The sequence below is a fragment of the Argentina silus genome (genome assembly GCF_951799395.1).
Source record: "Argentina silus genome assembly, chromosome: 3".
In the NCBI taxonomy this organism is placed as follows: domain Eukaryota; kingdom Metazoa; phylum Chordata; class Actinopteri; order Argentiniformes; family Argentinidae; genus Argentina; species Argentina silus.
In genome coordinates, this window is record NC_139657.1 from 17,558,894 (window position 1) to 17,581,021 (window position 22,128).

Consider the following 22,128-nt stretch of genomic DNA (forward strand, 5'->3'; position numbering starts at 1 on the left):
TTCAGGTACACGTGTCAAGAAAACATTCATAACTGGTCATGAAAAGTGCCTCCCACAATGAGGGCACTTGCTGCTTTGTGTTTTATGTTTTAGCAAGTAGGACAGATTTTATCCCTATAACTAATTATGATAAAACTTGTGCTTAAAAATTAAGTTAAGTAATTCATTTAACATCAGAAAAAAAGTTACAAATAAAAAAAAAAAAGAATTAAAAAGAAAAGATTCAGAAAAATCTGAGGGGGCAGGTGCCACTGTGCCCCCTTTGAGCATGACGCCTCTGCACTGGCCCATGCCCGTACCAACATTTTAACTATTGCTGTGACAAAAGCTTTCTCAATGGTCTTAATTTGTCTGAGCAATCTTTGATGCCTTTTTACTTATCAATCAGACAAAATCAAACTTGCCTTCATACAATTTCAATTGTTTTGATTCATCCTCGGATTACCGTACTGTCACCTAGGACACTCTTATTGTGATAGTGAAAAGAAATTCTGAACCGGATGTTATTTCTCGTGGCCTTGCACATGAATTAGCTTGAACATTTACCATCATATTCTCAATGAATGGGAGTTGCAATACATACTGTTTATAACCGTTCTATGTACTTCAATTCACAGGCTACTTGGTTTAACACTCTCCGATTGCTACTTGCTAGATACAATACAGTATGTGGACCGCTGATGAGATATCCCGGCTGTGCTACCACCGCTTCAGCGAGTTGCCCAAGAGAGGCAAGCCTGAGCCGGGTAGAGAGTGGACGCTGCTGGCAGCTGTTGTAAAAGTGTCCGTGTCCCCGAACCGAGATACAGGTGTCATTAATTACGTTTTATTGTTCCCTAATTCATGCTATTATTAGCAAAATATGAAATAGGTTATGTTCCATGAAATTCCAATCAGAATCAATCGATATCCTACAATAAAGTTTTATTTGAACTCTCCTCCATAGTTGAGAAGCTGGTGGTGTCTTTGGGGACTGGCACCAAATGTATTGGACGCTCAGCCATGAGCACAAAGGGTTTGTAGCCACACACATACGTATACACACACACACACACACACACACACACACACACACACACATAGAGACAGACAGACAATAGCGTAAGATCACTTAGATGAATGTAATATTGTATACGTTTAGAATGTTATATCTCTGTCCCTCTCCTTTAGGGGATGTACTTAATGACAGCCACGCAGAAGTCATTGCCAGGAGGGGCTGTATTAGGTGAGAACTTGTGTGTGTGTGCGTGTGCGCGCTTCTAGCTATCTGTCTGTGTGATGTTGAGCATTGTGTATTTTGTCGTTTTCTGTGTATTGCTCAACATTCTTCATGTGTGAGAGTCTCCAAGCGATGTTGAGCTCAGTGCCTGCAGATTTTCCCCATAATCATATGATACCCTTTCTATATGCAGGTATCTAACTGAGCAGCTGCAGAGGGCAGTGTGTGGGGAGGACAGCTCAGTGTTCTGTCAGGGGGACCAGAGGGGGAAGTGGAGTGTGAAGCCTGGAGTCTCCTTCCTGTTTTTCACCAGTCACACACCATGTGAGTGTGGATTGTTTACCTGTCCTGTATGTAGGTGGATCATCTTATTTACCTGTATGTAGGCAGATCAGCTTGTGTGTGGGTTATTGACCAGTGTAGGCAGATCAGCTTGTCAGCCTGTATTTCATCACGCAGTTCAAAGAGAGGAGACCTAGTTAGTTGCAGCAGATCAGCATTAACATGATGCCAAGAATCTAAATAGAAAAGTGATTGGCTACATTTTTGTCTAGACCTCTTATACATGTAGGCTTTGGTTGCTTGAAGTCTTTTGTGAATCACCCAAGATTGAAGGTACATGGTGTACGTATATAGTGTACATATGTGTATGCAGTTTTATCGTTTTGCTTATTGAATCAGTATATTGCCAATGTTTGTCCAGGTGGGGATGCCTCCATCATTCCCATGACTGACAGCCAGTCCCAACCCTGCCGGCCAGTCAAGTTGGAGGAGGTCCTTGAAGGACCCAATGAAGAACTAGAGGGCAGAAACCGAAAACGCAGAGCAGAAAAAAAGAGTGACAGGACCAGGAAGCTTCTTCGATTAGAGGGGCAGGAGATAGGAGAAGAGAGAGAGCCACAGTTTGGAGATCCTGGACAGAGAGGACTCTCTGGTGGAAATGCTAATGACAGTACAACACAGCCTCTAACAGCAGGCCCAGGGCCAGTGGGGGAGGCTGGACTGACCAACATCGAGTTAAAACATCAGGACAATGTTGTGACAGCACAGGCCTCAGACATTCACAGGACAGGTGCATATGAATACTGATTTATGCATGCTAATGTCTACTGTTTACTCATATTTTAAATGCACTTTGAATTCAATTTGATTTGACAGGTGCTAAGTGTGTACCTGGGGGCCCAGCGGACTCCCTCCAGCCTGGGTCAGGGTACCACACCCCTGGGGTCCTCAGAGTGAAGCCCGGCCGAGGGGAGCCCACTCTCTCCCTCTCCTGCAGTGACAAGCTAGCCCGCTGGGGAGTATTGGGGTTTCAGGGTGCGCTGCTCTCCCACTACCTGCAGGGGGCAATCTACTTCAGTGCAGTGGTGGTAGGGAGGTGTCCATATAACCAGCAGGCTATGGAGAGAGCTCTGGTCACCAGGTGAGAAACTGGCATCGAGATAATTACTGTATTATTATATTACAGTATAGAACTGTGTCTATCTCTGTGGTCACATGAATGGAACGTTCAAAAAAGATATGGAAAGGAAGACTTTGGAGGTCGAACAAAGCAAGGGGAAATGTATGTGTGGTAATGATGAGAAACTATGATAAATTGAATTGCTAGGAAATTGGTTGACAATTTAAAGCACTAAATATGTTGAACACAGTTTATCATGGCCTCACTGACTACTCCAGAGGGGTTGTAAGGAGAGCGAATAAATACAGAGGGTCAGCTAGGGTTGAATGTAAGGGATTTTACTCTTTGACATCCCACCATGTTGTCAATATCCTGTTTGGCTATTCAGCTGGCAGGCGTTGTTAGTGTAACGTTTGTGTGAACCGCCAGGTCAGTGGTTCGGTTGACCAACATCTGGAGGGAGGGAGGGAGGGAGGGAGAGAGAGAGAGAGAAGAAAATATGGGATGTTATAGTAGCCTTCTCTGAACAAGTTTGACTAAATGTGTATGTGAGTGATGTCTGCCTTTTTCTCTAGGTGTTCCCATGTGTCAGAGCTGCTTGCTGGCTTCACAGTTCACCCTCCAGACCTCCTACAGTCCAGCCTGGAGTTCCCCCACAGCCAGGCCCAGACAGAGGCCAGACACCAGCCTGGCCAGGGACGGGTCTCACCCTGTGGGGCAGGTAGGAACCAGGGTTAGGGATCCATTCCTTAAACTTTAGATCAATGCATGAAGTTAATACACAAATTAAAATTTGTGATTGTAGAAATCCTCATGGAAAACAATGGGCTATTTGTTTTCAATTCACACATTTAATTTGTATTCACACCTCAGCCCACCTTCACTTTCTTTGAATAAATTAAATGTCCCTCACCTAGCCACAGTATTCTCTTTTCTTTCTTCATAGCCTGTGCACATTCTCTCATATTTTCTCTCTTCCTTGTCTGCGCATTCTCTCTATCCTAACCTTTTTGCTTCATGTTCTCTCTCTCTCTCCTAACCCTTTCAACTCATGCCCCCTCCCACTTTTACCTCCTGTGCTCTCTCTCTCTCTCTCTCTCTCTCTCCTATCACATTTACCTCCTGCTCTCTGTCTATCCTAACACGTTTACCTCCTGCGCTCTCTCTCTCTCCTAATACCTTTACCTCCTTCTCTCTCTCTTTCTCCTCATCCATCCTAAATCTTTCTCAGCCTACATGGGGTGTGTGTGTGTGTGTGTGTGTGTGTGTGTGTGTGTGTGTGTGTGTGTGTGTGTGTGTGTGTGTGTGTGTGTGTGTGTGTGTGTGTGTGTGTGTGTGTGTGTGTGTGTGTGTGTGTGTGTGTGTGTGTGTGTGTGTGTGTGTCATGGTTTCATTGCAGATCCAGACATAAAGTAAATGTCATCTATATCTGTTTTAGCTATCAGCTGGTGCGCTGTGTCTGATCAACCACTAGATGTCACTGTTAATGGCTACAAACATGGGGTGACTAAGAAGGCTCTGGGCACAGCTAAGGCAAGGTAACATTAGACCAGACTTGAAACTCCCATATTTATTATCATATCTAATCGATCGATAAATAATTCAGCTCTTTTCCCAATACATTTATACATATTCACTTATTCACCCTGTCAGTCACCATCATCTTTAATCTCAATAAATGGCTACTATTCACAATCAGAATCTATTCACTCAACCTCAAGAAAAAGACTACTACAGTACATCACCTTGCATTTCTACCATTACCTCCCCTGTGTATTTTGTTTGAGTCAGAGCTTTTGATTGACAGCTGTCTGCCTCCCTCTCTCTCCAGGTCTCTGATCTGTAAAATAGAACTCTTCCATTCCTTCCTGTCTCTGCAGGCTGCCACTGATCAATCCCAGCTTCCCGAATCACTCAGGTAATAGGATTGTCTATTATAGTCTTCAGAGTTTGGCAAACTCTGCACTTATGCTGCAACAGTCACTGAATATTTTGACAACTTAGTAAGCAAAATGTTGAGGTTTTACACATGTTAACTGGTTGGAAAAGTAAAGAAAATATGCCTGATGCTTGACTTAACCTTCGTTAGCACCAACCAATAATGAAATTCCACTGAGTGACAATTAGAACTTTGGGTGCCAATTACATAAACGGTAGTTTGCCTAACTCTGTGTTATAGCTCTGGTATCCGATAGAGAAGGGAGAGCTGAAGAACATTACCAACAATACAATATTGTATTATTGTCTTGTACAACAATGCTTCTCATAGATTGATGCTTTTCATAGATTGATGGATGGACGTCCATAGCATATGTAAAAGATCACATAGTGTGTGAGTGAATGAATCCACTCCCAGAGGAACAGACTACCTCTGTTCCTCAGCTGTGCTGCTGATAACCTGATCCTGCCTCTCCCCTCCCCCTTGAGATCCCCTAATTTACCTCTCAGCCTCTGTGTCCTCTCATATAATAGCAGGGATTATTCAACTAGGATAGTAAAGATGGCGAGGAAACTATTATGTCCTACACGTACTTATCCATTTCGGTAATACAGGACCAAACAAGTCTCTCCTGTTTTGGTGAAATGCTGAAAACAATTGGGAGTTGTGATTTATTTGTCAGCGGCATAACTCTGCCTCATAAGAGCTTTCTCGTGTCTGAGAGGCTCAAGTTGCCTGATAATTCGATTGTGAACACTCACATACAAAATATGTGTGTGTGTGTGAGAGAGAGAGAGTGCAAATGTGCAATGTCGGGTGGGGGGACTGGATTCCAAACCAGATAGGTCTCAGCAATATGGTTATTCAGATGGGCGGATTAGATCAGAGACAGAGCAGAGGGACCGCAGGGCCATGTCCTCACCCAGGAATCCCTCATTTCCTCTAGTCTAGGAACAGACCCCAGAAAGACAGGCTCTGGACAGTTGTAAATTTGGGCCTTTTTACATTACACATTCATTGGTCATCTTAGTCTAGGATCAGTCTCCCTCACTTTACTTCACTTCTCTTCACCTCACCTCACCCGACCTTACCACAACACACCACCTGGCCTGTGATAACAATGACAAGTGAATTATTTATGGCTGACACCCACTCATCAAAAAGCGTCGGTTGAGGCTCCCGAGTGTCACGTAGGACTGACACCACCTGTCGTAAGACAATGGACTGACACCATATTTGTCTGTGTGTGTGTGTGTGTGTGTGTGTGTGTGTGTGTGTGTGTGTGTGTGTGTGTGTGTGTGTGTGTGTGTGTGTGTGTGTGTGTGTGTTTACAGGGGGAAGAAGCTGCAGACATACTGGGATTACAAGCAGGCGGCCCAGTCTTACCAGCAGGCTTGGCTGCAGCTACGCTCTCAGGCCTTCCCTTTGTGGCTGTGCAATGACCGCAACCTGCTGCTGTTTCACTGACACGCAGACTCTCACTCACACACAGACACACACACTGTTGCTCTTCCACTGACACACAGCCTAACTGGAGGGATAGACACAGCAAGACTGGATGGTGTGACTGCAAGGTGTACACCACAAGTTAGCAACAAAAACCAGATGGGCAGATGTTAACCCGATTACAGTTTGCTAAAAAGTACCTAAAAGCTTGCAGAGTTCTGGAAAAAGGTATTGTGGGCAGATGAGACAAACATGTACCAGAGTGATGTGAGGTGTGGAGAAAAAAGGAACTGGCAAAATCCCTGGCATACCACCTCATCTGTGAAATATGGTGAAGGGGGTGTTAAGGCTTGGTCGACAATCCTTTGGCTGCCACTGGAACCGGTTCACTTGTCTTGATGATGGAACTGCTGACGGCAGCAGCAGAATAAATTCTGAAGTGAAACATCAGAAACATCTTGTCTGCTGAAGTACGAGCAAATACATACATACAGCAAGACAATTACCCCAAACATACTGCCATAGCAACTAGGGAGTTTCAGGCCAAAAAGTGGAAAGTTTTAGAGTGCCCAAGTCAATCTTCAGATTTAAATCCAATTGAACATGCATTTAACTTTCTGATGATAAGATTTTAGGCAAAAAGACCTCAAAGCAAACAACAACTGAAGACTGGCCTTGCAGAGCATCACCAGAAAATATACCCAGCGTCTGGTGGAGTCAATGGGTTGCAGACTTCAGCCAGTTATTGCATGAAGTCAACGATTGTCGACCAAATACTAAACATGAGTACTTTATTTGGACATTATCAGATTTTTCCAATACTTTGGGAGCCCTGAAATAAGGAGAGTATGTTTAAAAAATGTTGTACTTTCTAAATGGTGAACCCAATCTGGAAAAAAACCCATTGAATTAAAGCTGAGAATCTCTTATTTGATCCCATAGTCATTATTTGATTTTAAATCCAAACTGTTGGGAGTATAAAGCTAAAAGAAGACTGCACTGTATCTAACCTTCTCTCTTCTATTTGCCTATATGATACGCTCAGACCATGTTTTATCAGTCCATCCTATGGTCTCACTTTCTTTCAGCTACCCAGCAAATCTATCTATCTATCGTCCAAACCGTTTCTTCTGGAACTTCTTTTTCTAGTTCACTTGTATCACTCCATTCCTGTATATTTGTCTCACTTCCAATGTATTCGGAGGTCTGGGTTATGGTGTGTTTGTTCCTACATTTGTCTTTCAGATATGTATCTATGAATGTTAAATCAAATGTTTTATGTTTTTAATAAGTGAAGCAAGAATGAGGCATTTTATGTGTTTTTATTGGTTAGGTCATCCAGCTACCTCACCTTTCAAATATTCAAAATTCTTCATACTGTATATAACCTTATTAGATAATAAAGAAAACAAACAACATAGATAAATTAAAAACACATTACTGTGTATATCACAGCTGAAATTAATATTTTACACTACTAATAATACTGCCATAACATTCCCAAACAGGGTGTTTTATTTCACTTAAAAGTAATCAAATTTACAATTTATAGTCTCAATACAATATGATATGAGTGATACAGGCCATACAAATGCATTCATAACATGATTAATGCGAAGGGGATTCTTGCTTCCAAACATTTTTTTCTATATGGTACAATCAAGCTTGTCTAAAAGAGATGCAGGGTGATGGGGTGGCATGGAGGGAGTGGAGGCAGGTGGGGGTGAGATGGAAAAGTAGTGTAAACCCAGAGTTGTGCAGAGGCCTAGTAGAAACCAAAGGTGTTTTCACCGCTGTACGCCACATACAGGAAGCCATCCTCGTCTTTCTCCTTCTCATACAGCTGTCCCATTGTCAGACTGAAACACAAAGACACAGATCATAGATGTTGAGTATACATTACCCACAATGTTCATACATAGTACAGAATAGAGACACCTTTTCACCATGAATTCTGATCTTTCATTCATTCATGCATCTCCACACACAAGCACAATTCACATCCAGGAACTCAGAGACACCTGATTCTATTGTGATATGTTAGAAAACATAACCAAACACTGGTATTGTCTCGGGAATAGATAGATCTGTTTCATAAAGAAAGAGGCTTTTAGTGTATGATTTCAGGGCCTATCCAATCAGTCAAACTCCATAATCAGGGGAGTATTAAGTGAGAAATGTGTAACAAGATTGCAGATAGAAATGGAATGTATAGAGCTGACAGATGATTCCCTATTCAACATGACACTCATACCTGTTCTACACAATACATTTCTATCTGAATATTCTATGACGTTAGGGTCCCTTCTGAACAGGCCATACTGTAGGTGTATGGTCTACCTGGACGATGCGTAAGCAGGTGACTGTATTTGATGGGTTATGTTTAAGATAGATTCCCAGGTAGAGTGTGATTGAGGTATAGATTTGTAGGAGTGATTAAGTGAAAGAGGAGACAGGTGTGGCTACGCTTTCTTTCGCACAGATGGAAACCATATGTTCCTGGTCTTTAGTTACAGAGATGGACACACACAAATGCAACTGACAAGCGAGCGTGCACACATACACACACAGATCTGTACATGCTTACACAGAAATATACTGTATAGTGTAAGGCATGATCACAACAGTCTATAAGAAATGACAAAGTATTGTCCAATAATAACCACAAGGACATGAACTAGACTATAGTAACATGGGAGTTACACCTGATATGACTGCAATAGTCCAAGAGTCAGGATGCTGTTACACCTAATTGCATAACTGGGGCAGATCGAGAGAAAAACACAATAAATCCATAGGTGACATAGGCCAGGAATTGACATTACAGATAGCAGCTCTCCACATTGCGCTTACATGTGTGTTTGATTTGTAAAAATAATTTAGAAACTGGTAGTCCGGGGCGCTTAGTGGCATAGCACACTAAAGTGCATACTGCATAATCACAAGGTCCCTGGTTCGATTCCGACCCTCAACATATCTTGCATGTCATCCCTCCTCTCTCTCACCCATCCTTCCTGTCAATCTCTACTGTCTCTATCCCAATGAAGCAGAAATGCCCTAAAAACATATTAAAAAAATAAATTAAAAAAAGTCCAGAATGCCATTATAGGGCTGGATTGAATCCCTGCCCTATAATAATGCTTTTATTTTGTATAAGGATTTTCTCAGTACTCAAAGACACTATATTCCATGGAGAGAACAACAATAGATAGATAAATAAAAAGTAAAACAAAAGCACAGTCAGTAAAAACAACAATAAAAATTGTTGTGAGAGTGATGGATTCTTTGATGTGGTTTCATAAGCCCTAGTCTTATGAAAAACTGCTCTCACCTCGACTGGGGGACAGTCTTGTCAACAAAGAGGAAGATGGCTTTCTCTGAGGGCAGCTGGATGCGCTTCCTGATGATCCACATGAACTGGGCCACTGTGATGTCAGAGGGAACCAGGTACTTCCTCTTATCGATGTCCACTATCTGTGAGCCTGACACTTTCTCCACGATCACCTGAGAAGCATACACACTTCATTAGACACAGACACACAATCTGTGCTGAATGCAATTTTTGTTGATCTATCCAACCTGATCTTCATCCAGCTCATAGTCGTGAGACAATATAGTAGAGCTTGACAGATATATCGGAGCACCAGTATTATCGGCCGATATTGACCTTTTATAGAAATATCTGTATCGGCACATATTCCTTGACAATGCACCAGCTTCACATTCCGGAATTAAAGAAAATCAGTGTAATTGGGTTTTTCCAGAGCAAAATATATACATATGGATTTTTCTGAATGAATCAACTTGTATATTGACGTTTGCTGTAACTGGAGTGCTTACTGAAATGGCTGAATTTAGCAAAATAATGTTAGCTCTTAAGGACTGCAGTCAATTAGCACAGTTGCTAACTAAAATGGTGTTACCAAACAAGAGAGTCACACAGTGTGATATTATTTACCAACTAAATAAATAAGTTCCAGAAGAAACTTTGTTCGCTTGCAAAGTGTTATTTTGTGTTAAAAACCACAGTTTGTCATTGTCTTGAAATTTCGAGCCAATCAACTGTATCAGCATGGACTGCAGGCGGACTTCAACACAACTGGGTCACTGGGAGAGTCATATCAGGAAACCTACAGGGCTTCTGTTTATGAGGAACAACACAGATCTACAGTTAGCCTACAGGAAGCACAGTGTCAAGTGTCTGGCAACGTGGCTCTGTCAGTATGGTTGGTATGGGCTTCACAGACAAAGACTCACTCCATCTCTTTCTTCCCCTCCCTCCCTCCCTCCCTCCCTCCCTCCCTCCCTCTCTCTCTCTCGTTACCTTCCCTTCCCTTCTCTCTCTCCATTTTTACCTCTCTCCCTGTCACTCACTCTCCAGTATCCTGTCAGTACTATAGGCTTCCTCTCAGATAAACAGACAAACAGTCAGTCACTCCATCTTTACCTCTCCCTCCCCTCACTCACTTCTTCCTTACATATCCCTGTTACTCACTCACCGGTACTCTGTCAGGATATTTGTTGCGTATTTTGGCGGACTCCACACATCTGTGTTCTGCGGAAGAGAGGAGTACAATGAGCATGAGATCCCCTGAGAGTATAGTGTGCTGTGATTTATTGGAGTATAAGCTACTGTATATACTATAGGAGTAGTTTTCTGGAGGTAGGCCTATCCCCCAAAGACATGTGGGGGAACACACTGTTCTAAGTGTTCCTTGTGAAAGCAGGAATGCAATAAATAACTCAACACAAGTGTCTGTGAGGTTTAAACTCATGTTTCAGACATTTAACCGATCTAGACGGCTGTACGTTTTGGTGTTAGATGTACAAGAGAGCTGGGGCTACTGCTCTTCAACGGCCGGACACTGAGGTATGCTCGTATAATCGTGCCATGTCATACCACTAGGTGAGATAATTCCATAGAGGTTCAATGCTGTCCCTTTAATTAGCCTAGATTACAGCTCTATTAAAAATAGAGCCCTAGAAATATCACAGCAGAACTTTCCTTGATGATGACATAAGTCAATTTAGGTGTATAGTAGATGAAAACATAGTAGATGACATGTCTCTACCTCAAAATACATTATACTAGGCTTAATATTCAGGTTGAGATATAGGCCTAATGAACCTGGCTTATAATTGTTTGAGTTAATGTGACCATACTTTCTTACATGCCTTCAACATATTGTTGCACATAGGCTACAAGGAGCATCAGTCATGCACCATTTCAGTTCCTCAAAATCAGTGTGGCCAGTATGTGAGCAAATAATTGATAATGCATCATATTCGCATAAATATAGGCTGCCGTGCAAGATCCATAATCTAAACATGGGCAGCTCAACTATTATCTAAGGAATCTACAAGCAATATGTGCTTGCGATCCTGAATCAAGAGGCCTGACATTGCAAACCCTAAACAGAAAGTAACATCTGTGAAAGTATACAGGAAATGCTATGTCAATAAAACCTGTGACATAACAATTAAAATCCCTTTACCGAGGGAATGATCCTCCTTAAACATCCATTTCATGTTTGCTGAATCCTCGCGCAATGACGTGACGCTGAAATGAACCGATGAACGTGTAAATACGCACGTTTTTGTCGATTTTATGTAGCTAAAAAAACAAGAAAATGTAAAAACTAAAACGTCAACAATGTAACCGGAGGCATCGAACACTCGACTAGTCCAGCGAGGTGATGTCACTGGCTGGTCATACCATTTCGAAGGGCACGCAGGGGGAACAGACGTTCGACAACGATTTGTTGCCATGAAACCAGCGGCAGCCATGGTAACCTCCAGACGCCAAACTACAGGAAGTAGCTATCAAGAGGGAAATGTGGCGCGACCTTTTTAGAGAATTCGAAGTCAAGCAATCTATTTTGTTTCTCCGATGGACCTCTTAAAAGTTATTTCAACTCGGAAACTGATAACCGCCTATTGCTTTTCTACGGCTGACTTGTGTTTTGGATCTCCTGCAAGCCCTACTAATCTTCTGTGTAGGAATCGATGCTAGCCACTTAGCTAGTAGCTATCTGATCATATTTAGCCGACTAACCACTTGCTTCTTTGAGGGAGCAAGTCCTTTTTTACTCTCTTGCAATGGCTTTTTATGAAGTCTATTCTCACCCGGCTTTAATTCGGTACAAAACCAGCGTTTGCACTAAAGCCACATTGTTTATTCTTATGGTCTTGTGCCTCACATACATCCCACCCCTTCTGGTTGCTTACAGGAGCCAAGGTATTAATGTTAAACTGTGGTTGAATTCTTTTATGTTCAGTGAAGACTGATTGCACCTTCTCAGCTCAGCACATTTCATGACATGTCAGTTCAGCATCCCTGGGATGTAACCTTTAAAAATATATTTTACAATGTTGTCTAATTTTCCTTCTCTATATCTTCCTATGCTGCTTTATTACAGGATTCTGGGTGCAGAGGAGCACGTATGAGGAGCAGCCCATAGTACGGTTCCAGTACCAGACCATCATAATAGCAGCCACTAGCACCAATGGCGATTATGTTGCATGGAGCACCTTTCCACATTTCAACAACCTGCAAGGGAATAACCTCAGGATTCCTTCTATCTCGGTAATAATTAAGTTTCAGGGTACTTGACTTAGGTCATTTAAAGGGACCACTCACACCAGTCTCTTGTCCTGTTAACAAAAGTTCCTATGTCTCATTTAAAACGCGATCTGATCTCTGATGTTGTTGTTGAATGTGTGCAGGTGCGAGAGGAAGACCAGAATGGGGACGGGAAGTTGGACCGTCTGAACTTCCGGCTAGAACTACCATTGAGGGCTGATGAACAGGTGTACAACATCCAGCTCCTCCTCACCTTCTCCTACCAGCTGTTTGTATGTCCCTCCCTCTCCCTTCACTGTAGCAGGGGGTGACGCTGCTCCTGGAGAGCTACAGGCTGTGTAGCTGCTTTCGTTCCAGCCCAGCTCTAATACACCTGATGATTCTACTAATCAACTGCTCATCAGGACATGAATGAGCTTAATCAAGTGTGTCAGTGTAGGGTTGGATCAAACTCATGTACCAAGGATTTAGTAGGCCTAGTAGAAAATGTTCTAAAAGGTGGATAAACCCTTTTTTTTTTTTTTAAAGCGTTAACATGCGCTTACCCTCCACTACATCCCTGATGTGCACATCCTGTAGCTCTCCAGGATCAACCCCTCCTAGACTGGTCCATATAGTTCCTCTGACTGCCTCATTCACCCTCATATCTCTCTTATGTCTCTGTGCTTGTTGTTTCCAGAGGATGTCCACAGTGGTGATGCAGACTCTGGCCTTCATCCAGCACTCCTCTTCAGTTCCTGGTGCTCAGCTGTTCATCAGTGGAGATCTGAGGCTACAGCAGAGAACTCCTCTTCCTCACCGTGGCCTGTACACTGTGTACAATGTGAGAGCACAGCCTCTCTCTCTGCCTAAATGTCTCTCTCTCTTTATTAATTTCGCACTTTATCTGTCTTAATGTCTCACTCGGTCGCTCACTTTGTCTGTAATTTCCCTCTTTGTTTGTCTGTCATTTCTCTCACTCTCTCTCTCTCTCCCTCCCTCTCTCTTTCCCCAACTCACAGACACAACATACTGTGTCACTCAGGATAGAGGTTGCCCTCAACCAAAGCTCATCAGATTACCCTACACCCGAAATCCTAACATTACCATTAATGTAATGAAAAATAATCTGACTGTGATTAAAGTGGTTTGGGGCAACTACCCTCTCCATCTGCACGCCAAAGCAAATACGCTTAGAGCTTCATCACTTTGCCACACCACTGCAGAGATTACTTGAGCATAAGCACTCCCATCAGGATCAATATTTTGGGAGGCCGTGGGATATCAAAGGTCCTCAAGTTGATACAAACAGCAGACAATGCAACCTCAGTGCTTTCAGACTCCAAACTTTAATGGTGTGGCTACTACACAACTTTCAGGGGATAAAATAAATAAAAAGGGGAGAGGGAATGGCAACACCTCCACACATTGCGCCCAGACTGAATCTTCTATAAACAGGTCTAACATTTGTATCATATTTCAGTGCACCTGCACCTGACTTGACAGTGATACACCTAACGTCAGTGGATGTTATATTTCCCTATTGGAAGTGGAAATGTTAAGTTATATCAGTGATCTCTCTTTGTGACTCTTGTCTCTAGGTCTCAGTTATAGACGGATCCAGTCCATTTGTAAGCGCGTATGATCTTGCTAACATCATTGGAACCTATCAGGATAGAAACTGTGAGTGGATATCATGTTATTTATGTGATGTTCTTTTCATTGGTCATCATACAACTGTGTGTGTGTGTGTGTGTGTGTGTGTGTGTGTGTGTGTGTGTGTGTGTGTGTGTGTGTGTGTGGTCAATTGAAAGACAACTGTCCCAGTAATTTCTCAGGTTTTGTCCTGACAACCCCCACAGTGTGTCTGCTCCTATCACTGTCACTGTCACTGTCACTCTCTCCCCCACAGTGACAACAGTTGTGTCCTGTCCAAGTCCAGTATGGACCGTAGGAAGAGCTGCTGGGTCTCCCTTCAAGATCAATGCACAGATCCGCTATCCTGTGGAGATTATCAGATATCCTTTATTGTGTGTACATATGTATGCACATGTACTGAGAATCATTAGAATATTACTGAGAATCATTTGAATATTACTGAGAATCATTAGAATATTACTGAGAATCATTTGAATATTATTCGCTCTTCCACATATACACTGTGGATGGTGCTACCGAACCAGTTGTACAATGTCTTTGTTTTATGGTTTGGAAAGTCAATATAAACTTTTGCCACAGTGAAAACTTTGTTGCTAGATGGATAAAGACAGAGTATAGTGCAAATATTTATTGATAAAGTGTAACAAAAGAGCGATGCATTGTTTCCTTAACTAATCCTCTCCACCTATCGGCCGGGGTTCTGGGAGACAATTAAGCTTGCCTGGATCCAGTACGTCAGTGTGTTACTCATTTTCCTCTGGGTCTTTAACCGGATTCAGATGTTTGTGTTTCAGAACCAGGTGTTGCAAACCGTTTGCATCCCACTCCTGAAACCACACCACGCCTGACTCAATAGACCTGTCCTTAATAGACCATAGTCATGGGTGGGAATTAGAAAAACAAATGTGACCACACAAGCAAATATTCTTCCCCTTTGCATGGACATTTAAATAATCTCTACACAAACTGTATCCATAAAACAAACATACATTACTTAATTTAATAATAATTGTATACCTGTTGTGTTTATGAACTGTTATGGAATAATTGATTTTGAGTTATGTCACACAATCGAAAATATAGTTGTGATTATTTGTGAATGTAGAAAAGCAATGTATTTGGTTGTTTAATCAGTTTTATTTTGTACTGTACATAGCTATTGACTATATTATTTTGTGGTTAATACATTTTATACATTTGTACATTTTGTCTCTTCATCTCTTCATCCTCAGAATGTATAATAGTGGAGATGGTGGAGATTGGGAGTATAAGAACACAGTGTGAGGGGTGGAAGTACAGCATTAATGAACAGATTGCACTGTGGTCATAGATCAGTCCCAAGCGGAAAAAGGTATACTAAATACAATTTTCTCAGATGTAGATGATATACTTTAAGGTTGAGGGGGACATGTTACCATGTTGGTATGTTACCATGGAACTCAGTTACTCAGCAGGTCAACCACCAAGCAAGGAGGCCCATGTGCTTCAGGCTTTTACTTTTAGACTTGGGACAGAATGGCATACCCTATCTTGGCCTTCATTATATGAAGTTATGGTTAGCAACTAAATACACATAATTGAGGGACAGCAATGCAACTAAGTATACAAACTGAAGTGTAGCACAGTTATTCACACTTTCTCTCAAAATGAGGTATAGTTTGGTTATTGGATTCAATGTTAATTCTGAGATTGGATTATGTATTAACTGTGCTACCCTTCCGTGTGCATACTTAGTTGCAATAATTAACCAAACTGTTAATTTTAGACAGGAATGCAAACATACTTCATTTAATATATTTTTATTCATTATTTATTTTTTCAGGATATTCTACACGTTATTGTTAAAAGCTGTTGCTGAGATGGTTTACTCATGGCCCAAGACGACCACTATCTACTTGCCAAAAGTAGTTTCTAATTGATCCTATTAGAGGTGCATCTGCATTAAAGTTAAAGGACCAGCTTACATAACATTGTGCACTGGTGGACTTACCATAAGGCAAACCTAGGCAATTGCCTGGGGCCTCAAGCAGGAGTGGGCCTCTTGTGAGCGTGCAATAATTTAGGTAAATTGAGAATAAAACTAGAAAAAGAAAATCCAGCTTGCAAAGTCTTATTTTGGTAGTGGAAAAAGTTTAAAGATGTTTCGATAGAGATAGATTTGCTGCGTAGTTAAAAGAAAGTGAGATAGTCTTATTATGGAAGTGGATAAAGTTAGAGATGGTTTGGTTGGTTGGATGGATAGTATTCAGACTCCTTAACTTTTTCCACATTTTGTTATGTTACAGTCTTATTCTAAAATGGATTCAATTAATTTTTTCCTCATCAATCTACACACAATACCCCATAATGACAAAGCGAAAACAGGTTTTTAGAAATTAGCTAATTTCTTAAAAAAAAAAAACTGAAATATCACCATTTCCATAAGTATTCAAACCCTTTGCTATGACACTCGAAATTGAGCTCAGGTGCATCCTGTTTCCATTGATCATCTTTGAGATGTTTCTACGACTTGATTGGAGTCCACCTGTGGTAAATTCAATTGATTGGACATGATTTGGGACAGCACACAACTGTCTATATAAGGTCCCACAGTTGACAGTGCATGTCAGAGCAAAGAAAACAGGCCATGAGGTCGAAGGAATTGTCCGTAGAGCTCCAAGACAGGATTGTGTCGAGGCACAGATCTGGGGAAGGGTACAAAAACATTTCTGCAGTATTGAAGGTCCCCAAGAACATAGTAGTCTCCATCATTCTTAAATGGAAAAGGTTTGGAACCACCAAGACTCTTCCTAGAGCTGGCCACCTGGCTTAACTGAGCAATAGGGGGAGAAGGGCCATCGTCAGGGAGGTGACCAAGAACCCAGTGGTCACTCTGACAGAGCTCCAGAGTTCCTCTGTGGAGATGGGAGAACCTTCCAGAAGGACAACCATCTCTTCAGCACTCCACCAATCAGGCCTTTATGGTAGAGTGGCCAGATGGAAGCTACTCCTCAGTAAAAAGCACATGACAGCCCGCTTGGAGTTTGCCAAAAGGCACCTGAAGGACTCTCAGACCATGAGAAACAAGATTCTCTGGTCTGATGAAACCAAGATTGAACTCTTTAGCCTGAATGCCAAGCGTCATGTCTGGAGGAAACCAGGCACCGCTCATCACCTGGCCAATACCATCCCTACGGTGAACCATGGTGGTGGCAGCATGCTGCTGTGGCAATGTTTTTAGCGGCAGGGACTGGGAGACGACTCATTTTGAGGGAAAGATGAACAGAGCAAAGTACAGAGAGATCCTTGATGAAAATCTGCTCCAGAGCGCTCAGGACCTCAGACTGGGGCGAAGGTTCACCTTCCAACAGGACAACGATCCGAAGCACACAGCCAAGACAACGCAGGAGTAGCTTCAGGACAAGTCTCTGAATGTCCTTGAGTGACCCAGCCAGAGCCCGGACTTGAACCCGATCTAACATCTCTGGAGAGCCCTAAAAATAGCTGTGCACCGTCGCTCCCCATCCAACCTGACAGAGCTCGAGAGGATCTGCAGAGAAGAATGGGAGAAACTCCCCAAATACAGATGTGCCAAGTAGTGTCATACCCAAGAAGACTTGAGGCTGTAATCACTGCCAAATGTGCTTCAACAAAGTACTGCTAACCTCCGTGGATGTGGACGGAAGAGAAAAATTGATGAAAGATTGCGACAAAGGATTGTTCGAATGGTGGATAAAGAACCTCAATCAACTTCCAAACAAATTCAAGCTGACCTGCAGACACAGGGTACAACAGTGTCAGCTCGCACTATCCTGGGTCTGCGTCAGAGGTCATGGGTCTTCCAGCAGGACAATGACCCAAAGCATACTTTGTCCAGATCTAAATCCCATAGAAAACCTGTGGAGACATCTCAAAACAGCAGTTGGGAGAAGGCACCCTTCAAAACTGAGAGACCTGGAGCAGTTGGCAAAAGAAGAGTGGTCCAAAATTCCAGTAGAGAGGTGTAAGAAACTCATTCATGGTTACAGGAAGCGATTGATTTCAGTTATTTCTTCAAGGGGTTACTGCTACCAAATATTAAGTTGAGGGTGTCAATAATTTTGTCCAGTCCATTTTTGGAGTTCTATGTGGAATGATTTCGCTTTTTGTTCTAACGCAAACAAAATAAATAAACATGTGAATACCAAAGCATTTGTAATTGCAAAAATGTTCTTGGAGAAGTGGTGCATTATCTGAAAGAAGTGCAGGGGTGCCAATATTTTTGGCCGTGACTGTATGTCAAAGAACAATAGTTGGACTTGCTGAAGCAAGCCCACCTAATAATAATAATAATAATAAGTATGTCTCAAGGCTTGTGAGTGTTACGTTCCACGTAGGTTTGTCTGTTCTGTTTTCCCTCTTTCTTTATAGGGCGACATCACCACTCCCATTTTCTGCACCTGCTGCCAATCCTCCTAATCACCTGCCATCCCAGTCCAACCCCAATCAACTCCCTTCATTTAGTATTTAAGCTGTGTGTTTCATGCCAGTCGCTCTCTTCCTGAGCTCATGCTTTGTTGTACACTTTGATGTGTGTATCCCCACTGACACTTGTTTCCCCCTACCTTGATTGTGTGTGGTAGTTGTTTATATGGTCCAGGCCCTGGGGCAGGTAAGACAGAGGCCTCTATACTCTCACACGTAGGTGGAACTATTGTATAGATACACTAGGAAAGGGGTGGTTGCCAACCATGTACATTTTGATGTCCTTGGTCAGAGTAGTTAGTTAGTCAGAGAGGTATTTTGAGTTTGGATGTTTAGTTAGGATCAGTTAGTAGCCTCTCCTAACCCTCCTAGATTTTTGTTACTTTCTTTTCTTTGGCAACATCCGTGTCCCCCCCAGCCTGTGGGCTGCTAGTGTTGTGTGTGTCTGTTGTGTTGTGTGTACACTGCCCATACACCCCCCCCCCCCTACTATTTACAATATACAGAGTCCGCAGAGTCCACAGGAGAGCCGCCTCCATCCTCAAGGACCCCACCCACCCCCAGCTCGGACTGTTCACACTTCTACCCTCAGGCCGGAGGTACAGAAGTGTTAAATGCAGGACCACCCGACTGAAGAACTCCTTCTTTCCCACTGCCATCAGACTCCTAAACAACCCATAGGAGATTAATATGACCGTACTACCTCAATAACTGAACTTTCCAGTTTGCATAATTGCACTGCTACATTTGCACTGTTTTATTATTATTATTGCTGCTATTTTATTTTATGCCTTAAATTTTGCTGTCTTGAACATTTGTTTAGTATATATTGTATATTCTTTAGTATTGTATATTTTACATTGGTTGGCATTCTGCGGACAGCAAAGCAAGAATTTCGTTGTACAGTGAAACATGTTTTCTACTGTGCATATGATAATAAACACTTTGAATCTTGAATCTTGAATCTTGAATACCACTATTTCAGTTCACTCCATCCTGGTCTGGTCTCCTTTATTTCACACCAACGCGCTCAAGATTCCTGCCTTTAGTTGGTCAAATCTGTTACGTACTTCCCTTTACCCTAGACACAGCTGAGTCGTAACAGTGAGGAAGAACAAAGACGATTTCATGTAAAAGCATTGTACGTAATAACAGATTATATGTCAGCGTTTATGGGTTTTATTTTTATTGTAGAGGAAATATTGTACGTTTACAGTTCTAAGGACTTCCGCAGGTGCTGACCTTACCTGGTAATGTGTGACTGATTAAGTCCACCTAACCGCAGGGGTAGATCAGCACACCTGACTGATGAATAAATTCAGTAGCCTGCTGGTTAACCTCCTCCAGGGGCAAAGTTGTAACATCATCATCAGAATGACGTTGGGTTGTATTTAGGGCTATCTAAAGTTTAGAGATTAGTGATTGAGTGTGCATTTATCATAACAAAATAAATAGATTAACCCTAAATTGAATGACCAACATAATGTAAATTTGCTACTTTTGAAGAAGTGGTTGTAACTAGCGTCTTGTATCATATAGTATCAAGGGTGTTGGAAACAGGAGGGCCATGTCCCCCTCAATGTTAGAAGCAGGCAAAATTGCCCCCTAAATAATAATATGATTATAATGCATAGAACTTCAAGGACTTCAACAAGGTCGCCGGTTTCATAGCCTGATTTTTATTTTTGAAAGGTCTCCACACTGCTATTGTCAGCCTCAGTTTCAGCAGCATCATAAGCCAACTCACATCATAAGCTTACTAAGACAATATCTTCCTATGGGGCATGCCCCCGGACCCGCCTACCAAAATGTGTCCCCCCTCATGTCCAACTGACTCATACAACCTTGTACATCCTATTATAATAGGCATCTGGTCTTGTTCAGTAGTGAACACTGTACATGGCCAATTGGCCTGGAGTCTTTCTGGTCCCTGGATTCTACCTCAGAAACAATGCCACTTTCTTTTCTCTCTCTCTCTCTCTCTCTCTCTCTCTCTCTCTCTCTCTCTGTGTCTTTCTCTGTGTGTGTGTGTGTGTGTGTGTGTGTGTGTGTGTGTGTGTGCGTGCGTGTGTGTGTGTGTGTGTCTGTGGGTGTGTCTGTGGGTGTCTGTGTCTGTGTATGAGCACAAACATACTGTCATTCTTCCTGAGTACTGAGTTCTGGTCTAGCACCAGTGAATTAGCTCATTAAGTTTGGCAGTCACTACAGCATACCGGTTCTGTAACAGTCGCGTCCACTGTAGCTCAGTAAAACTCTACTCAGTCCAGAGCAGAGCACATTTCTTCAACCATGAAAGTGCTCTTCTATACCTTTCATGACGTCGTCAATAAACTTGACGTCGTACAAGGTTGGGTCAGTGTGATATGCATCCGTATGCTGGGAAACGTTATGAGTGTAGTTGAGAAATATTTAACTAGTGGAATAATAAACAATAGCCTGTTATGTTCTGCTAACTCTCTTTAGCCATTATTCACCCTCAGTGTTGACCAGAGCAGGATGTCAGTCTCAGCGCTGCAGGAACCAGCTGTATCCTTTGTCAAGGTGGATTACAACCTTGATTGATTGGCAACAAAGCGTCACAAATATTCTATTGTGCTCTTATCTATTATATTGTGTTCTATTTGATGATATTTTAATGAAGGCGATTATATTGGCTATATTTGACTGTAAAAAAATATACTATTATTTTGAAGAGTGATTTTTAATATTATTATTTTCCATTTCCTCATAAATTAGCTGTAATCATAAAACGACACTAGTTGGGCGTAATATGAATACGCCGCTTTACGCACTCCCATTTTCCAAAAGTGCTTAGCTCCCCGACCATGAAAGTCTACTTGAGAGAGGCTTCAGGTCCCGCCTGCAATGCCACCCCTCTGTCTGACCCTCGTTCTCCCCCGCCCATCCCACTGCTGCCAGTCGCAACTCTCATGGCCACGTCTCAAAACTCTCTGTACACAAACTGAGAAACAGGGGATAGTGTGGATGTTCTTCTGAAGATCAGGAATGTGATAAATCATTTTATTTTCCGAGCTCTCAACGCACACTGCGGTCTCGTCGCCCGGCAACACAGACCCAAGGAGGTAAGACATAACGGCAAAAACACCGGGGGACCGACTGACCAGCTCCTCCGCCAAGAGCCCTTCTTTGGCGACCCTCGTTATGTGTCCGTGCGACACAGATCGGAGTTTGAATAATCTGGCAGTTTTCTGTCTGCTTGTATTTATTGACGTTATCCTGCTTTATTTCATTGTTACCAGCCGAATGGTAACATTTATGAAAATGCAGGTAGACCATATTACGCACGCATAGCAATCAGGCACAACACGCACCGTGTCGCCTACAGAGTCCTTTAGCGATCTGTATTCGACAGTTATCCGACCCCTTTAGAACTAGCATCCACTGTGCTCTCTCTCTCTCTCTCTCTCTCTCTCTCTCTCTCTCTCTCTATATATATA

At 42.4% G+C, this 22,128-nt stretch overlaps 3 protein-coding genes across 3 annotated transcripts; 2 read left to right on the plus strand and 1 right to left on the minus strand.

Moving 5' to 3' along the window:
- Positions 1 to 667: 667 nt before the first annotated feature.
- On the plus strand, positions 668 to 7,207 carry adat1 (adenosine deaminase tRNA specific 1; the record flags this gene model as incomplete). The annotated part of the gene is made up of 10 exons (XM_083666147.1): positions 668 to 809; positions 947 to 1,015; positions 1,171 to 1,225; positions 1,413 to 1,543; positions 1,923 to 2,291; positions 2,378 to 2,642; positions 3,197 to 3,342; positions 4,060 to 4,159; positions 4,453 to 4,539; positions 5,895 to 7,207. The coding sequence occupies 10 exons, from the start codon at positions 668 to 670 to the stop codon at positions 6,025 to 6,027; spliced, it is 1,497 nt and encodes a 498-aa protein (XP_083522273.1). The 3' UTR covers positions 6,028 to 7,207.
- A 106-nt stretch (positions 7,208 to 7,313) lies between these two features.
- Positions 7,314 to 11,694, minus strand: gabarapl2 (GABA(A) receptor-associated protein like 2). The gene is made up of 4 exons (XM_083666148.1): positions 11,502 to 11,694; positions 10,506 to 10,561; positions 9,338 to 9,510; positions 7,314 to 7,865 (listed from the first exon to the last, which is right to left on the minus strand). Exons 1-4 carry the CDS (start codon positions 11,533 to 11,535, stop codon positions 7,772 to 7,774), a joined length of 357 nt encoding a protein of 118 aa, XP_083522274.1. The 5' UTR covers positions 11,536 to 11,694; the 3' UTR covers positions 7,314 to 7,771.
- A 130-nt stretch (positions 11,695 to 11,824) lies between these two features.
- Positions 11,825 to 15,380, plus strand: tmem231 (transmembrane protein 231). Its single transcript, XM_083667395.1, has 7 exons — positions 11,825 to 12,244; positions 12,426 to 12,592; positions 12,733 to 12,861; positions 13,269 to 13,412; positions 14,170 to 14,251; positions 14,481 to 14,586; positions 14,913 to 15,380. The coding sequence occupies exons 1-7, from the start codon at positions 12,106 to 12,108 to the stop codon at positions 15,073 to 15,075; spliced, it is 930 nt and encodes a 309-aa protein (XP_083523521.1). The 5' UTR covers positions 11,825 to 12,105; the 3' UTR covers positions 15,076 to 15,380.
- Positions 15,381 to 22,128: the final 6,748 nt, after the last annotated feature.